The 13770-nt window shown below is 48.7% G+C and overlaps 1 protein-coding gene across 4 annotated transcripts in view; it reads right to left on the bottom strand.

The window, feature by feature from the left end:
- Positions 1 to 2433: 2433 nt before the first annotated feature.
- The window catches only part of Itgal (integrin subunit alpha L), a 40903-nt gene continuing 29566 nt past the window's right edge, over positions 2434 to 13770 (bottom strand). For 2 of the 4 annotated variants that reach the window (XM_031388388.1, XM_031388390.1), the window contains exons 22-31: positions 12721 to 12831; positions 12328 to 12407; positions 12147 to 12233; positions 10207 to 10282; positions 9677 to 9790; positions 9435 to 9491; positions 9243 to 9341; positions 7970 to 8065; positions 7294 to 7404; positions 2434 to 2809 (exon numbers count right to left, since the gene is read on the bottom strand). In XM_031388388.1, the coding sequence (XP_031244248.1) occupies positions 2651 to 2809; positions 7294 to 7404; positions 7970 to 8065; positions 9243 to 9341; positions 9435 to 9491; positions 9677 to 9790; positions 10207 to 10282; positions 12147 to 12233; positions 12328 to 12407; positions 12721 to 12831 (990 nt within the window). In that variant the 3' untranslated portion in view covers positions 2434 to 2650. Of the gene's footprint in view, positions 2810 to 7293; positions 7405 to 7969; positions 8066 to 9242; positions 9345 to 9434; positions 9492 to 9676; positions 9791 to 10206; positions 10283 to 12146; positions 12234 to 12327; positions 12408 to 12720; positions 12832 to 13770 lie in introns of all 4 variants that reach the window. The other 2 variants (XM_031388389.1, XM_031388387.1) reach the window with 1 other exon arrangement.

The following is a 13770-nucleotide window of genomic DNA, read 5'->3' as shown; positions in this document are numbered from 1 at the left end:
AAAGTGCACACACACCTCAGTAAAGTGCACACACATACCTCAGTAAAGTGCACACACCCTTCAGTAAAGTGCACACACACCTCAGTAAAGTGCACACACACACCTCAGTAAAGCGCACACACACACCTCAGTAAAGTGCACACACACACCTCAGTAAAGTGCACACACACACCTCAGTAAAGTGCACACACATACCTCAGTAAAGTGCACACACATACCTCAGTAAAGTGCACACACCCCTCAGTAAAGTGCACACACCCCTCAGTAAAGTGCACACACACACCTCAGTAAAGCGCACACACCCTTTAGTAAAGTGCACACACACCTCAGTAAAGCACACACACCCTTCAGTAAAGTGCACACACACACCTCAGTAAAGTGCACACACCCTTCAGTAAAGTGCACACACACACCTCAGTAAAGTGCACACACCCTTCAGTAAAGTGTACACACACACCTCAGTAAAGTGCACACACCCTTCAGTAAAGTGCACACACACCTCAGTAAAGTGCACACACCCCTCAGTAAAGTGCACACACACACCTCAGTAAAGTGCACACACACCTCAGTAAAGTGCACACATACCTCAATAAAGTGCACACACACCTCAGTAAAGTGCACACACATACCTCAGTAAAGTGCACACACCCTTCAGTAAATTGCACACACACCTCAGTAAAGTGCACACACACACCTCAGTAAAGCGCACACACACACCTCAGTAAAGTACACACATACACCTCAGTAACGTGCACACACCCCTCAGTAAAGTGCACACACACCCCTCAGTAAAGTGCACACACACCTCAGTAAAGCGCACACAGACACCTCAGTAAAGCGCACACACACACATCAGTAAAGTGCACACACCCCTCAGTAAAGTGCACACACCCCTCAGTAAAGTGCACACACCCCTCAGTAAAGCGCACACACACACCTTTCCCCATAAGTTGCTTTATTGCAGCAAGAGAAAACAAAACAAAAATCCAACCCTAATACAGGAGAAGAGAAGCAGCGCTGATTGTTTTGGTTCTCTCTGGTACAACATTGAGGGAATATATTCATTTTAATAAGCCAGGCTGGAACACTGCACTAGCACAAAACCATCAGAATTGGACAGAATCCCACACCTACTGGATAAGTAGACACAGGCATGTTGTATTAGTTACTTTTTCTGTTGCTATGATCAACTATCACACTCAAGGACATTTATTTGGGTGTATGGTTCCAGAGAGTTTAAGAGTCTTTGATGGCAGAGACACACAGCAGCCAGCAGCAGGCAAGATAGCAGGAAGCAGAGAGAACAAACACATCACCTGTAGGCATGAAGCTGAGAGTGAACTGACAGTCTTCAAACCCTCACAGCCCTTCCCCATGACATGCTTCTTCAAGCATGGCTGTACCTCCCCATGACCTCTCTGAGCCTCCAACGGGGACCAAGTACTAAGATGCCTGATCTTACATGGGACATTTCTCACTCAAACTACCACACGTGTGCTTTGTATTGGAGCTGGAGAGCTTAACACGAAGTGATGGAGCCTGGAAAGGCAGAACCTTGAAGGCACAATGCCAGGGGGCCATCCAAGCTATTTCTCTACCAGAGCCTCACTTATCTACTCAATGAAACTGTACCTACTATATGGCTCCCTAGCCTATGGTGTCACCAGAGCCCCAAGGTGAACAGGATGCACACCCTAACCTCAAGGAGTTCGGTGACAGGTAGAAATTAAATAGATCATCAAAGAGAGAATAAATACAACCTGGCGGACAGAGGCCAGGGCAGGCTGGTGTAAGGTGCACAGAAACTGACCTAGTCAGGACAGGAGGAGGCAGAAACACTCCAGGGGCTGAGCTCAAATACAGCAATACGGGAAGGAGAAAGACGCTGGGAAAGGCTGGGATGGCTGCAGCCTGGGAAGAGAGGTGGGTCATCTTCTGCAGAGGCTGGGGAGGCCACTGGGGCCTGACTTTATAAGGCCTTCTAAGGCTCATCAAGGAATGTTGTCTCTGACTCAAGAAGGCATCTGCAGTAGACATGCAGTGACACAGATGGGATTTGCTGTCTGGCAACAGAGTCCGGGCTAGACTCAAGGCAGGAGAGAGTGTGGGGCAGATCCTGGAGGTCGGGACAGCTGAGGGCAGTTGGGAGGGCTGGGGCATTACTGGGTCCTGAGATGGCAGTTTCTCTGGGGACAACAAGGTAGGCTAGCAGAAGACAGGCTTCACCGATGGCCCTCTTGGCCGCTCTCAGCCTACTTACCAGGCACCTGTAGATAACAGAAATGAGCTCTATAGCCAGGTGGTGGTAGCACACACCTTTAATCCCAGCACTTGGGAGGCAGAGGTGGGCAGATTTCTGAGTTCGAGGCCAGCCTGGTCTACAGAGTGAGTTCCGGGACAGCCGTGACTATACAGAGAAATCCTGTCTTGAAAAACCGAAAAAAAGAAAAAAAAAGAAAAAAAAAGAAAAAGAAAAGGAAAAGAAAACAAAAGAAAAGAAATGAGCTCTATGCTCAAGATGGGGAAACTGAGGACCAGGAACAGCCAGTGACTAGCCAAGGACAGGATACACAGTGGCATGAGGCTGAAGCTGGTCAGGGCCAGGGCTCTCAAGTCTATTCCTGGGCCGTCAGTGAATCAGACCCAGGCCTTAGTCCTTGTCACTCTCGTGGAGAGGCTCTAGACAGCCCAGATCTTTGGTCTCTTCCCCAGGTGCTGCCAGAGGGTCAGTGTCTTCTGGAGGGCTTCCATTTGGAACACCTCCATCAGCCTCCATCTTCTCCTTCAGGTTCCGTTTGAAGAAGCCAACCTGCCAGAAACACACAGAGAGTGGGCAGGTGTCCAGAGACCAGGTGCCCCAGAAGGACATAGAGAGTGGGCAGGTGTCCAGAGACCAGGTGCCCCAGAAGGACACAGAGAGTGGGCAGGTGTCCAGAGACCAGCTGCCCCTGCAAGATCTAAACACATCCTATTCAGACAAATAGGACACACCGCAGTCAGGTGGCATCTGCTCCACAGGAGGATATCTGTATGGTTGATTCTCAGAAATATTTCTTTTTAAGAAGCAGTGAGGCCAGGTGTGATGGTACACGCCTCTAATCCCAGCACTCGGGAGGCAGAGGCAGGTGGATCTCTGTGAATTCAAGGCCATCCTAGTCTATGGAGCGAGTCCAGGATAGCCAGGGCTCTGTTACACAGAGAAACTCTGTCTCAAAAACAAAACAAACAAAACAAAAACCCAAAACAACAACAGCAGTAGCCATAAGATGGTTCAGTGGGTCAAAGCATTTGCTACACAAGCGTGATTGCTTGAGTGTAGGTCTGAGAGCCGCAGTGGAAGGAGAGGACAGACTCCTCAAAGTTGTCCTCTGACCCCCACCTGTGCACTGTGACAGCCCCCCAGACTCCCCACCAATAACAAGAGTTTTAAGATTTAGATTTGTTTTTATTATTTTGTGTGTATGAGTGTTTTGCATGCATATGCATCTGTGCACCAAATGCATGCCTAACGTGTGAGGAAGTGGTGAGTCTCCATGTGGGTTCTGTGAATCAAACCTTTGTCCTTTGTGAGATCTCAACCACCGAGTCAACTTTCCAACCCACAAAAATAAAATAAAATAAGCATGGGTACGGTGGTACATGCCTTTAAAGTCAGCACTCTGGAGTCAGAGCCAGCCTGACCTACATCAGGAGTTCTAGGCAGTCAGGACTACCCAGTGGGACATTACTCCCCTATGTCCCCCCAAAAAGAATAAAAGTAAAGAAATGTGTTTTTTTTTTTTTTAATCTTGTGAATACTTTAAAAAGCTTTAAGCTTGCTGGGCGTGGTGGCACATGCCTTTAATCCCAGCACTTGGGAAGCAGAGGCAGGGGGATTTCTGAGTTCGAGGCCAGCCTGGTCTACAGAGTGAGTTCCAGGACAGCCAAGGCTACACAGAGAAACCTTGTCTCAAAAAAAAAAAAAAAAAAAAAGTTTTAAGTTTGATAATTTATTCTTTACACTCGTCTGAATGCCATGTTTCAGCCAGGCTTGGTGGTCCAAGCTCATAATCTCAACATTCAGGACAGACAGAAGGATCTTGAGTTTTAGCCATTTGGCCAACATGCTGATATGCTCCTTTAAAAAAAAAAAGTCACATAGAGCTGGGTGGTGGTGGCACACCTGTAAAACCAGCACTCGGAAGGCAGAGGCAGGCAGATCTCTGAGTCCGAGGCCAGCCTGGTCTACAGAGTGAGTTCCAGGACAGCCAGGACTACACATAAAAACTGTGTCTCCAAAAAACAAAACGACAACAACAATAAAAATGTCATGCAAGCTAATGCTATAGCTGAGTTGGCAGAGCATCTGCCTAGCACACAAGCTGATTCCCAGTACTGCATACAGCCAGGTGCAACGGTGCAGGCCTGTGCTCTGAGCACTCGGGAGGTGGAGGCAGGAGGTTCAAGAGTTCAAGATCATTTCCAGCAATTATCAAAGCAACCCTGAGCCTGTCTCAGAAAACAAAACAACAAACAAAACACAAAACCAGTTTGGAGAGACGGAACGGGTGTTTAATGCTTTTGCAGAGCAACTGAGTTCCGTTCCCAGCACCTCCCATAATTCCAGGAGATCTGACTCTCTAACCACCCTCCCTGGGCTCCTTCATATACAAGGTATGCATACATGTCAAGTCTAAATCATTTAAGTAGGTGATAGTTCTTTTCAGCACTAAGAATGGAACCAGCCGGGCATGGTGGCGCACACCTTAATCCCAGCACTTGGGAGGCAGAAGCAGGTGGATTTCTGAGTTCAAGGCCAGCCTGGTCTACAGAGTGAGTTCCAGGACAGCCAGGGCTATACAGAGAAACCCTGTCTTGAAAAACCAAAAAAAAAAAAAAAAAAAAAAAAAAAAAAAAAAAAAAAAAAAAGAACGGAACCCAGGACTTTCTGCAGGCTTGCAATTGTTCTACCACTGACACTTAGATCTCAGGTGGGTAGTTTCTCAGTATCTTCTAAAAGGAAGACTCAAGAGCTGGCAAGATGTCTCAGCAGAGCTGAGTTAAGAGTTAAGAGCACTGACAGCTCTTCCAGAGGTCCTGAGTTCAATTCCCAGCAACCACATGATGGCTCACAACCATCTGTAATGGGATTTGATGCCCTCTTCTGGTGTATCTGAAGACAGCTACAGTATACTCATACACATAAAGTAAGTAAATAAATCTTTTTTAAAAAAATCAATAGGATAGTGTTTAATGTGTGCTGTGCACACTCTCCCGAAAGCTTAAAACTGTGTGTGTGCTTGTGTTCCAGTGTTCCCATCTCTGATAATTAATGCTACATAATACTTGGACAAGTGTGGAGACATGCCACTCACACTTTGCATGAAGGCGGTATCTGAGGCGTAAACTTCAAGGAAAGTCAGTCTCCTGCCTCCGCATTGTCGCCTGGCACCCCAAACTCAGAGGTGGCCCAGATATGTCCTCATACTAGTGTTCTAGGAACTCACCAAGATATCATTTTCTTACAGCTAGCAAGAGAAAATTCAGACATTGCTTTCTGACCTTCACCAATGTTTCCAACTATCCTAGTTTAATGTTTTAAGTACTAGAGAGTAATTGAAAGGTTTCTCTCACTCTAAGACATTAGCTGAAAGTGTTAGGTCGAGATTCCCCTCTGCCTGCCTCCAGCATTAACCAGAGAATTAGCATAAGAATACCTCAACAGAGAGGGCTCCACCCCTCTTCCTCCTGCTTCACACCTAGCTACCAGACCCTGCTGACCTGGGTGTGTGGGGGTCTCTTGCCTAGTGACTTCAGTCTAGCACTAGGACTGGAAGAAGAAGGACTTGGACTCACATACAGGACTAACACTAGAACTTAGATGGGCTAGGACTCAGATTCAATGTATCTCTCGCAGTCCCCCGGGCCCAGAGCACTTGGGCCCGGGGGATGCAGCACCAGTTCAGTGGAGATAGCTGCTGTTTTAGACCCAGTATGTTTTAGATAGCCTCAGAGGTACCTCAACTGTTGAGCTGCCAGATTTTTCATTTTCTCTTTTTTACAATGATTGTAAAAGCCTCATGTCATTTTTAAAAGAAATACACTCAGATTTTACACCACCCGTGTGTAGTCTGTTTGTCAAAGCCGAATCCTGTGCCCACCTGGCCAGAATCCCTTGTCCCACGGAACAGGGACCCCGCGAGAAATCCCGGTCCATGGCAGAGACACACTTTTGTAAAACAGCTGTTTTGTCACAGGGTTTAGGTAGATGCAAATGTGTGGATTCTCCACAGTCCTTAATAGGGATGTTGTTAATAAACGACAGAGCAGTGGGACAGCAGAAAACTAACCAAGTTCAGAAGGAGGAAGCAGAGCCGATGTCAGCCATGGGGAGAAAGACATCGGGACAAGGCATGAAGTGGGAGACACAAGCCCCAGTCGGCTGGGTGGCTCTACCCCACTTTCGTCTCTCCCTGCCTCTCCCTTATCTTTTTAAAAGTTATTTATTTTTGTTTTTATGCACATTGGTATTTTGCCTGCATGAATGTCTGTGCGAGAGTGTTGGATCTCTTGGAGGTTACAGACACTTGTGAGCTGCCATGTGGGTGCTGAAAATTGAACCCAGGTCCTTTGGAAGGGCAGCCAGCGCTCTTAACGGCTGAGCCATCTCTGCAGCCCCTCGCCCTTATCTTTTGAGGCACCCCGTGCTGACCTTGAACTTGCAGACATTCTACCTCTGACCCTGGGTGCTGGGATTGCAGGTGTATATCACCGCACCTGGCTTCTTTTCTGAAACTCTGGAGACTTTTCATGGATCATGGGTCCTCTGCCCCTCTTCACCTCTGTTTTTTACTTGTCTAAACTTCAGTTCAAATGCCACCTCTTCTTGATGGCCCACCAGCCTGAGCTGGCATCTCATTACAGAATCCAGAGTAGACAGACCCTGGTCTAGCCCTCATTAAGCTTGCTCCTGTCCACGTCCTGAAGTTTGACTGTGAACCTCATATGAGTGAGGACCGTGTATATATTACACGTCTCTGTTTCATGGGCCTAGTGCAGTATGTGTTACCAGAAGGTCCTCAGGATATGGGTACCTCCTTTCTCTTTCCTCCTTCAGTCCCAGCTGGGCCAGTGTTAACCTGAGTGATGGGGAAGTCTCTCTCACTTGTACTTAGGGTCTTACAGACCTATCTGTAGAAGGATGGAGTGAACTGAGGCCTGTTTTGGCTCTTAACTTCCTCAGTCAGTATGCTCCTCCTGGTTCATGTCAATGTTTCTTCTTTGCCCCCAGCTTAACCATCTGAAAGCTCCTACCTTGTAGAGCGCTAGGAAAATCAGGAACAGTAGCACCAGCCCCCCAATGCCGCTGAGCACGTACAGGTGAAGCATCTCCTTCTCGTAGATCACATCAACCTTCATGAGGACCTGGGAAGGACAGCTAGCTGAGGGCAGGAAAAGCCCACCTACCCTAAACGCCCCTGTGTGCCTGCTCCACTCCCAGTCTCACCACAGCACTGGGCTCTGGCCACAGACCCTCTCCCACAGATGTGTCACCCTCAGTACTCACAAGTCACTTGGCCATGCATACCACATGCTGCCCTGAGACTTACATAACTTGCCATTGGCCCCAGGAGGAAGTGCCTCAGCTGGGCCTTCAAAGCCCCGAAGAGCCCACTCTCTGTATTTAGATCCATCTCTGGCCACACTGAGTTGCCTGAACCCCGGGCCTCTGAGCTCACTGCTCTCCGCTCACTGATGCTGGTGGCTCTCTGCTAAGGTGCCACTGTTCTGATCTTTAGGCCTGAGTCTCAGACAAGCTCAGACATGACTGGAGCGGCTTGCTTCTCAGTGAGGTGGGACCTCCCGCTTCACAAGAATTTGGATTAAATTAAGGTCTGACTGGGACAAGCTCCCCTTCTCCCTCTCTATGAGCTGCACATGGGGTTCCTGAACCTCTCTGCTGCCTGGTCTTGGCTTCTGAGGTACATACCTGGGCCTCCGAGGCTTTACTGCCATACAAATGGAAATGCTTGGTGCTGTTTAAGGACACGGAGAGTGAGCTGCAAAGGCCGAGTGTGGAGGAGGCCTGTGGAGGGAGCAGAGTGTCAGTCAGAACCGGTCTGAGACCCTGGACTTGGGCCCGTTTGCACAGGGAAGGAGGGGAACAGATCCTGGTGAGGGGATCCCATTCTCTGCCTCATCTTATTTCTCTACTGTGGTGGTCTAACGTGTCACTCACTCCTCAGTGTCAGAAGGGAATTTCTTAGACAGAACATGTAACTACCCTTGGTACGCAGGTGTGGTGGTACCTGGCTCTGACCCCAGTTCTTGGAAGGCTAAGGTTGAAAGATCGTGAGTTGCAAGCTAGTCTGGCTACCCAGTGAGACCCTAACTTAAAAGCAAAGCTAAGCTGGGTGGTGGTGGCGCATGCCTTTAATCCCAGCACTTGGGAGGCAGAGGCAGGCAGATTTCTGAGTTCGAGGCCAGCTTGGTCTACAGAGTGAGTTCCAGGACAGCCAGGGCTATACAGAAAAACTCTGTCTTGAAAAACCAAAAAAAAAAAAAAAAAAAAGCGAAGCTAAGTGTGGTAGTTTACCTAGTCTTTAATCCCAGCCCTCAGGAGGCAGAGACAGGTCAATCTCTGTGAGTTCTAGGCCAGCCTAGTCTATTTAGAGACTTCCAGGGTGGCATAGAAATAGTTTTCCAAAACCAAAACCAAAAGGGGGGGGGAATAAATAAACCTTCACTACAAAAACAACCCTATAAACGTCAAACAAATCCTTTGCTTTTGTTTTTGCTTTTTTTTTTTTTAAGATTTATTTGTTTATTTTATGTGTATGAGGACACTGTAGCTGTACAGATGGCCGTGAGCCATCAAGTGGCTGCTGGGAATTGAACTCAGGACTCTCACTCAGGCCCCTCTAGCTCTGGTGTAATACACTGTAGCTGTCTTCAGCCACACCAGAAGAGAGCGTCAGATCTCATTATGTGTGGTTGTGAGCCACCACGTGGTTGCTGGGATCCGAACTCAGGACCTTCGGAAAAACAGTCAGTGCTCTTACCCACTGAGCCATCTCACAAGCCCCTGTTTTTGCTTTTTGTTGTTGTTGTTGTTGTTTTGGCTTTGCTGCTGTTGGTTTGCAGCTGTGCAAACCCGGGTGTTTACTTAAGAAGAGAAAAATGGAGGGAGCCCAGGTAGGAAGCCCATCCCCACCACTTCTAAGGCAAATGGATCCTCACTAGCAACTACAGGCATGTGCTACCTTAATTTCCTCGGAGAGTTCTACCGTCCCGGTCACGTGGATGAGGGTCTCCTGCCTGGAGACAATTGGACAGCGGAACTGGACTCCGGGCAGACAAGGCTGCTGTGGTCAAGAACATCAGTCAGCCAGGCACCCTCCCCGGCTGACTGCCCACCTCCAGCCTGATTCCTCAGCTCACACACCCATCCATACCTCAGCTTCGCCTGATGGCCTCTTCAGGTCCTCTCGGTGGCAAGTGGCAAGGGGATCCTAGGAATTGGAAGTGAGGTCTCCAGTGGGTCTGAGGCCACTTCCTACCCCACAGGCATCCTTGTTTTCCTCCCCAGGATAACCCTTGTCTAATCCAGACATCCACGTTGCCTTCCTACACAGTTCAATGCAGTTGTTTCCCACCGTGGACCAGCCCACTTTGCCCTCTTCTATGTGGTACTCACCGTCTGTACACTCCATGTGTATGTGATGGGGCCCTCACTGTGAGGCTGCGGCAACCCAACCAAGGCCTCCAGTGTGGGCATGTCATGCTCATAGGGAGACGGCTGAACCCTCACCTGGGAAAGGGCAGAGACCACAGCGCTTGAGTGGAGCTACCAACCTCCCCGTGTGCCCTGAGGCACTCACTGCCTGGGTGAGTTCTAGGGCCTGTTGTTTGCTAAGCAGTGTATCATGACAGACCATATCTGGCCCTGTCCTAATGCTTCCTTGCAAGTATGGTTAAGAGCACTGGCTGCTCTTCTAAAGGACTCAGATTCAGTTCCAATGACCTACATGGCAGTTTGCATTCATCTATAACTCCAGTTCCAGGGGACCCAACACCCTCTTCTGGCCTCTGAAGGCACCAAGCAGGCAAGTGGTACGTAGAGATACATATAGTCAAAATACCCATACATATAAAATAAATAAATAAAATTTAAAAAATAAAAGAAAGTGTGTGGCTTTGAGGACCCTTCCTTATGGAAGCTTATACCTTGTAGATATGCTGGACTTGTTGGGTCTTCGGACCTTTAGGAGTGAAACTGATATAGAGTGTGGAGTTCTCCTGGCTGTGGAGAGAGACATGCAGAGATGGAAGGTTGAAGGCATGCAGTCCAGACCGCAAGAATCCTCTGGGCCTCCAGCACCGTGCTGGGCCCTCAGAGGTACCTCCTCATGTAGACCTTTGAACTAAGGCCAGTACAGGACAGGTCTGCAGGTCTGGAGTTAGGGCTACACCTTGGGAGCTGTGTCCTCACTACTACATGCCACCCTCATTAGTGTGTCAACTCAGCTCATTGTCTAAATGATGATCTTCCCACCTGCACTATTGTAGGGGGAGGTGCTGGTACTAAAGTCTGGCTTCCTAATTGGTTCTTGATTTGAACAACAAAGGAGATCAATAAAGGTCAATAAAGGAAGCTACTTGCTGGGCAGAGGGGACAGGTGGGACTTCTGGGTCCCAGGAGGAAAAAGAGGCGCAGAGAAAGGGAAGAGCTTTTCAGCCAGACTTTGGAAGGAGAAATGCAAAACAATCATGTAAGATCTTGGGGAAACTAGATCCAGCGGCTTCCACCACTGGCGGATAGCCAAGGAGGTTGGTGGAGGCTGGCTGATACAGGTTAGATGATAAGTTTAGGACAGAAGATTCTTTGCTTAGCAATTGTGCTAGCAGGCAAATCCTAAAGCAATAAAGCTGTCTTGAGTGTTTTTCATCCACGGAGCAAAGGTGGGCAGAGAGAGAGAGAGAAGCTTAACTTCGCCACTTGGCTGTGTGGTGAAGTTAAGCCAGGAGGAACAAAAGAGAACCTGAGAGTGAGCCAGTGGAGCACATCAGCCCCCTGGCAAGCCTGGAGCGGGGCTGGCAGCAGCCAATCTCAGAGCTAAGCCGGGAGGGGCCAGAGTGTAGGCCATGGTCCGCAGGCAAAGGCAGGAGCATGTTTTTAAAATTACACGCAACACACTATCCTCTGACTTCCACTAGTTCCAGGTGCCTGCAGCTCACCTGATCACACCAACTCTTCCCACTGTCCTTTTGCACAGACTGCCAGTGTTGGAGGCTGCCCGCTGGCTTCCCCACTCTCAAGTCCCGCCTCCTGGCCTTTGCTTATTATGTTCTGCCTGCTGTCTCCCTCCCAGCCTCATCCCAGTGCCTCGAGATGGAAGTCCAAGGTCAACTTTCTCCATGAGCCTTCCATCTCTCCAACAGCCCTGATATTTCATATCAATGCCATCCTGCCTAACAATGTTCAGAAGCCCTGGAGACTTGAGCTCAGACATAGGCTCTGTCCTCACCACATAGAGCCAGCTTCAAAGGCCACTGTGCTCTATGTAGTAACCAGAACACCCAACTAGAACCCCTTGATACCCCTGAGTCCCACTGTGCCCATTGCATGCCGACAGCACTGACTCCATCGGTATGAGTCTGCTCAGACTAGATGCTAAGGGGCTGGAGGGCAAAGTCACTCTAGAAATGTTCCTTCCTTCTTTTCCAGCACTTTGAGTCCATGGAACTTAGCATACCTGCACACGGCCAAGTGTTTTGGAATGAGACAAACCTGAGTTACTCCATCTTAATTGCACAGCCCTAGGCAAAAGACAACTTTCTCTGAACCTATCTTCATCATTAGCACCATGCAAAGTGATGAAGCTTATTATAGGAATAAGGGAAGCTTCAGAAAGAGCCTGCGACCAAGCAGCCAACAGCCTGCTTCTCCATGGGTGACCGCTGACCCGATTGATTCAGACAGCTCTTAAAAGGGTCTCCGACTTTGGAACTCTAAAGCCTGTTGTAATGCTGGGATGTGTTCTGATCAAACCTGAGATGTCCAAGAAGGAAGAGGGATGGCGGTGGTCGGGGAGCCTGGGTGGCAAAGACACCCAGATGGAAGGCACTGGTGGAAGGGTTGCGGAATTGCGCTCAGTGGCACTTACTCCTCAGTAAGGATGTTGACAGGGTACAGGACAGGAATGCGGGTGGTGGCTGAGTTGTCCTCCTGGAGGCTTGCATTCTCATTCTCACTGCACGGGACAAGGTGGAGAGACACTTAACAGAGCCTGGCCAGGCTTCCCAGCAGTGTAACCCCAGCACAGGCATGTGGATGGGTCTGCTCACCAGTGCACAGTGCCATTCAGCTCAACAAAATCTCCCCAGGAGCTGTTGAGTAGAGTGTTAAACATCACCTGGAGGCTCACCTGGCAGGGAAGGAAGCAGAGGCGAGAGAAGATGGAGGTGTCTCAGGGGTGGCCTGAGTAGTACCAAGCTAGGTCACTAGCCCCACGGTGACCACGGAGTAAATGCTTCCTAGGTCTCTGGCACTGAAGCTGTGCAAAGTCATAAAATGCATAACCCAGTCTCAAGTTTGTCTCATCCCCAATCCAGGCTCAGATATGCAAAGCAGCTCTGTACACTGTCCTCCTTGGCCAACCACCTGCTCCTTCCCCAGAAGCAGGGTCTTCTCCCTGTTTGCCAGCTCGGGCCCTTGTGAGGGAGCTCCCCAACACTCACCTGTTGGCCTGCTTTGAAGATGGGAGAGCTTACATTGCATTTCAGTGTCTTAGTCAGGAGACTTGACTCCTCTGTGAGCTCCTCGCAGCTCACGGGTATTGGGCTGTGTGGCTGAGAGTGAAGAAACTTGTTGGGGAAAAGGTCTAGGGTCCCCAGAGGTCACTAACTCTCAGGACTTGTAGCTCCCAGAACTCTGTTCTGCCATGACACATGCTCAGAGAGGCAAAGCCAGAGCTGCTTTGCAAAGGCAAAGAGGAGGGCATGGCTGAACCTAACAGTGCATGTCTCTAGTCCCTGTTACTCAAGAGGCTGAAGCAGGTGGATTGTCTGAATCCAGAAGTTTGAGTCCAATTTGGGCAATACTGAGGTACAATATTTTAAAAATCCAAACAAAACAAAATAAATCATGTAGAGTAAAAAAAAAAAAAAAGGTATGCAGGACACATGTTGTGAGTCCATTGCTATGTGCAGTCTAATATGTAAAGTTTCAGAGCAGTGTATGAGAAGTTAGCAAGAGACAAAGAACAGAGAAGGGCACCTATTGCTTAAGAGGACATAAAAGTTCTGGAAAGAGAGAGTCATATGACTACACACTCAGCCCAATGCCAGTGAGTCACCATGTGGTTGCTGGGATTTGAACTCAGGACCTTTGGCAGAACAGTCAGTGCTCTTAACCATTGAGCCATCTCTCCAGCCCCTAGGAACTGTTAGAATGCTAAATTTACAGACATTCACCACAAGAAATAAAATAAAATAAAAAAGCTAAAAGTCTCAACCGGAGTCTAATCCCTGGGAATCACAGGATAGGAGGAAACAATTGCTCCAGGTTGTCCTCTGACCTTCACATACATGCTATAACTTGTGTTCTGACACATGTGACACCTTCATATATATGCACACATACATATGCACTCGAAATAAATATAAAGACTTCAAAAATTAAAAACATCTGGGTGGTGGTGGTGCAAACCTTTAATCCCAGCAGTCAGGAGGCAGAGGCAGGCAGATTTCTGAGTTTGAGGACAGCCTGGTCTACAGAGTGAGTTCCAG

The sequence above is a fragment of the Mastomys coucha genome, unplaced genomic scaffold (assembly GCF_008632895.1).
Source record: "Mastomys coucha isolate ucsf_1 unplaced genomic scaffold, UCSF_Mcou_1 pScaffold21, whole genome shotgun sequence".
NCBI classification, from domain to species: Eukaryota; Metazoa; Chordata; class Mammalia; order Rodentia; family Muridae; genus Mastomys; species Mastomys coucha.
The sequence above is the reverse complement of the archived record's forward strand: the minus strand, read 5'-3'. Positions and strand labels throughout refer to the sequence as shown.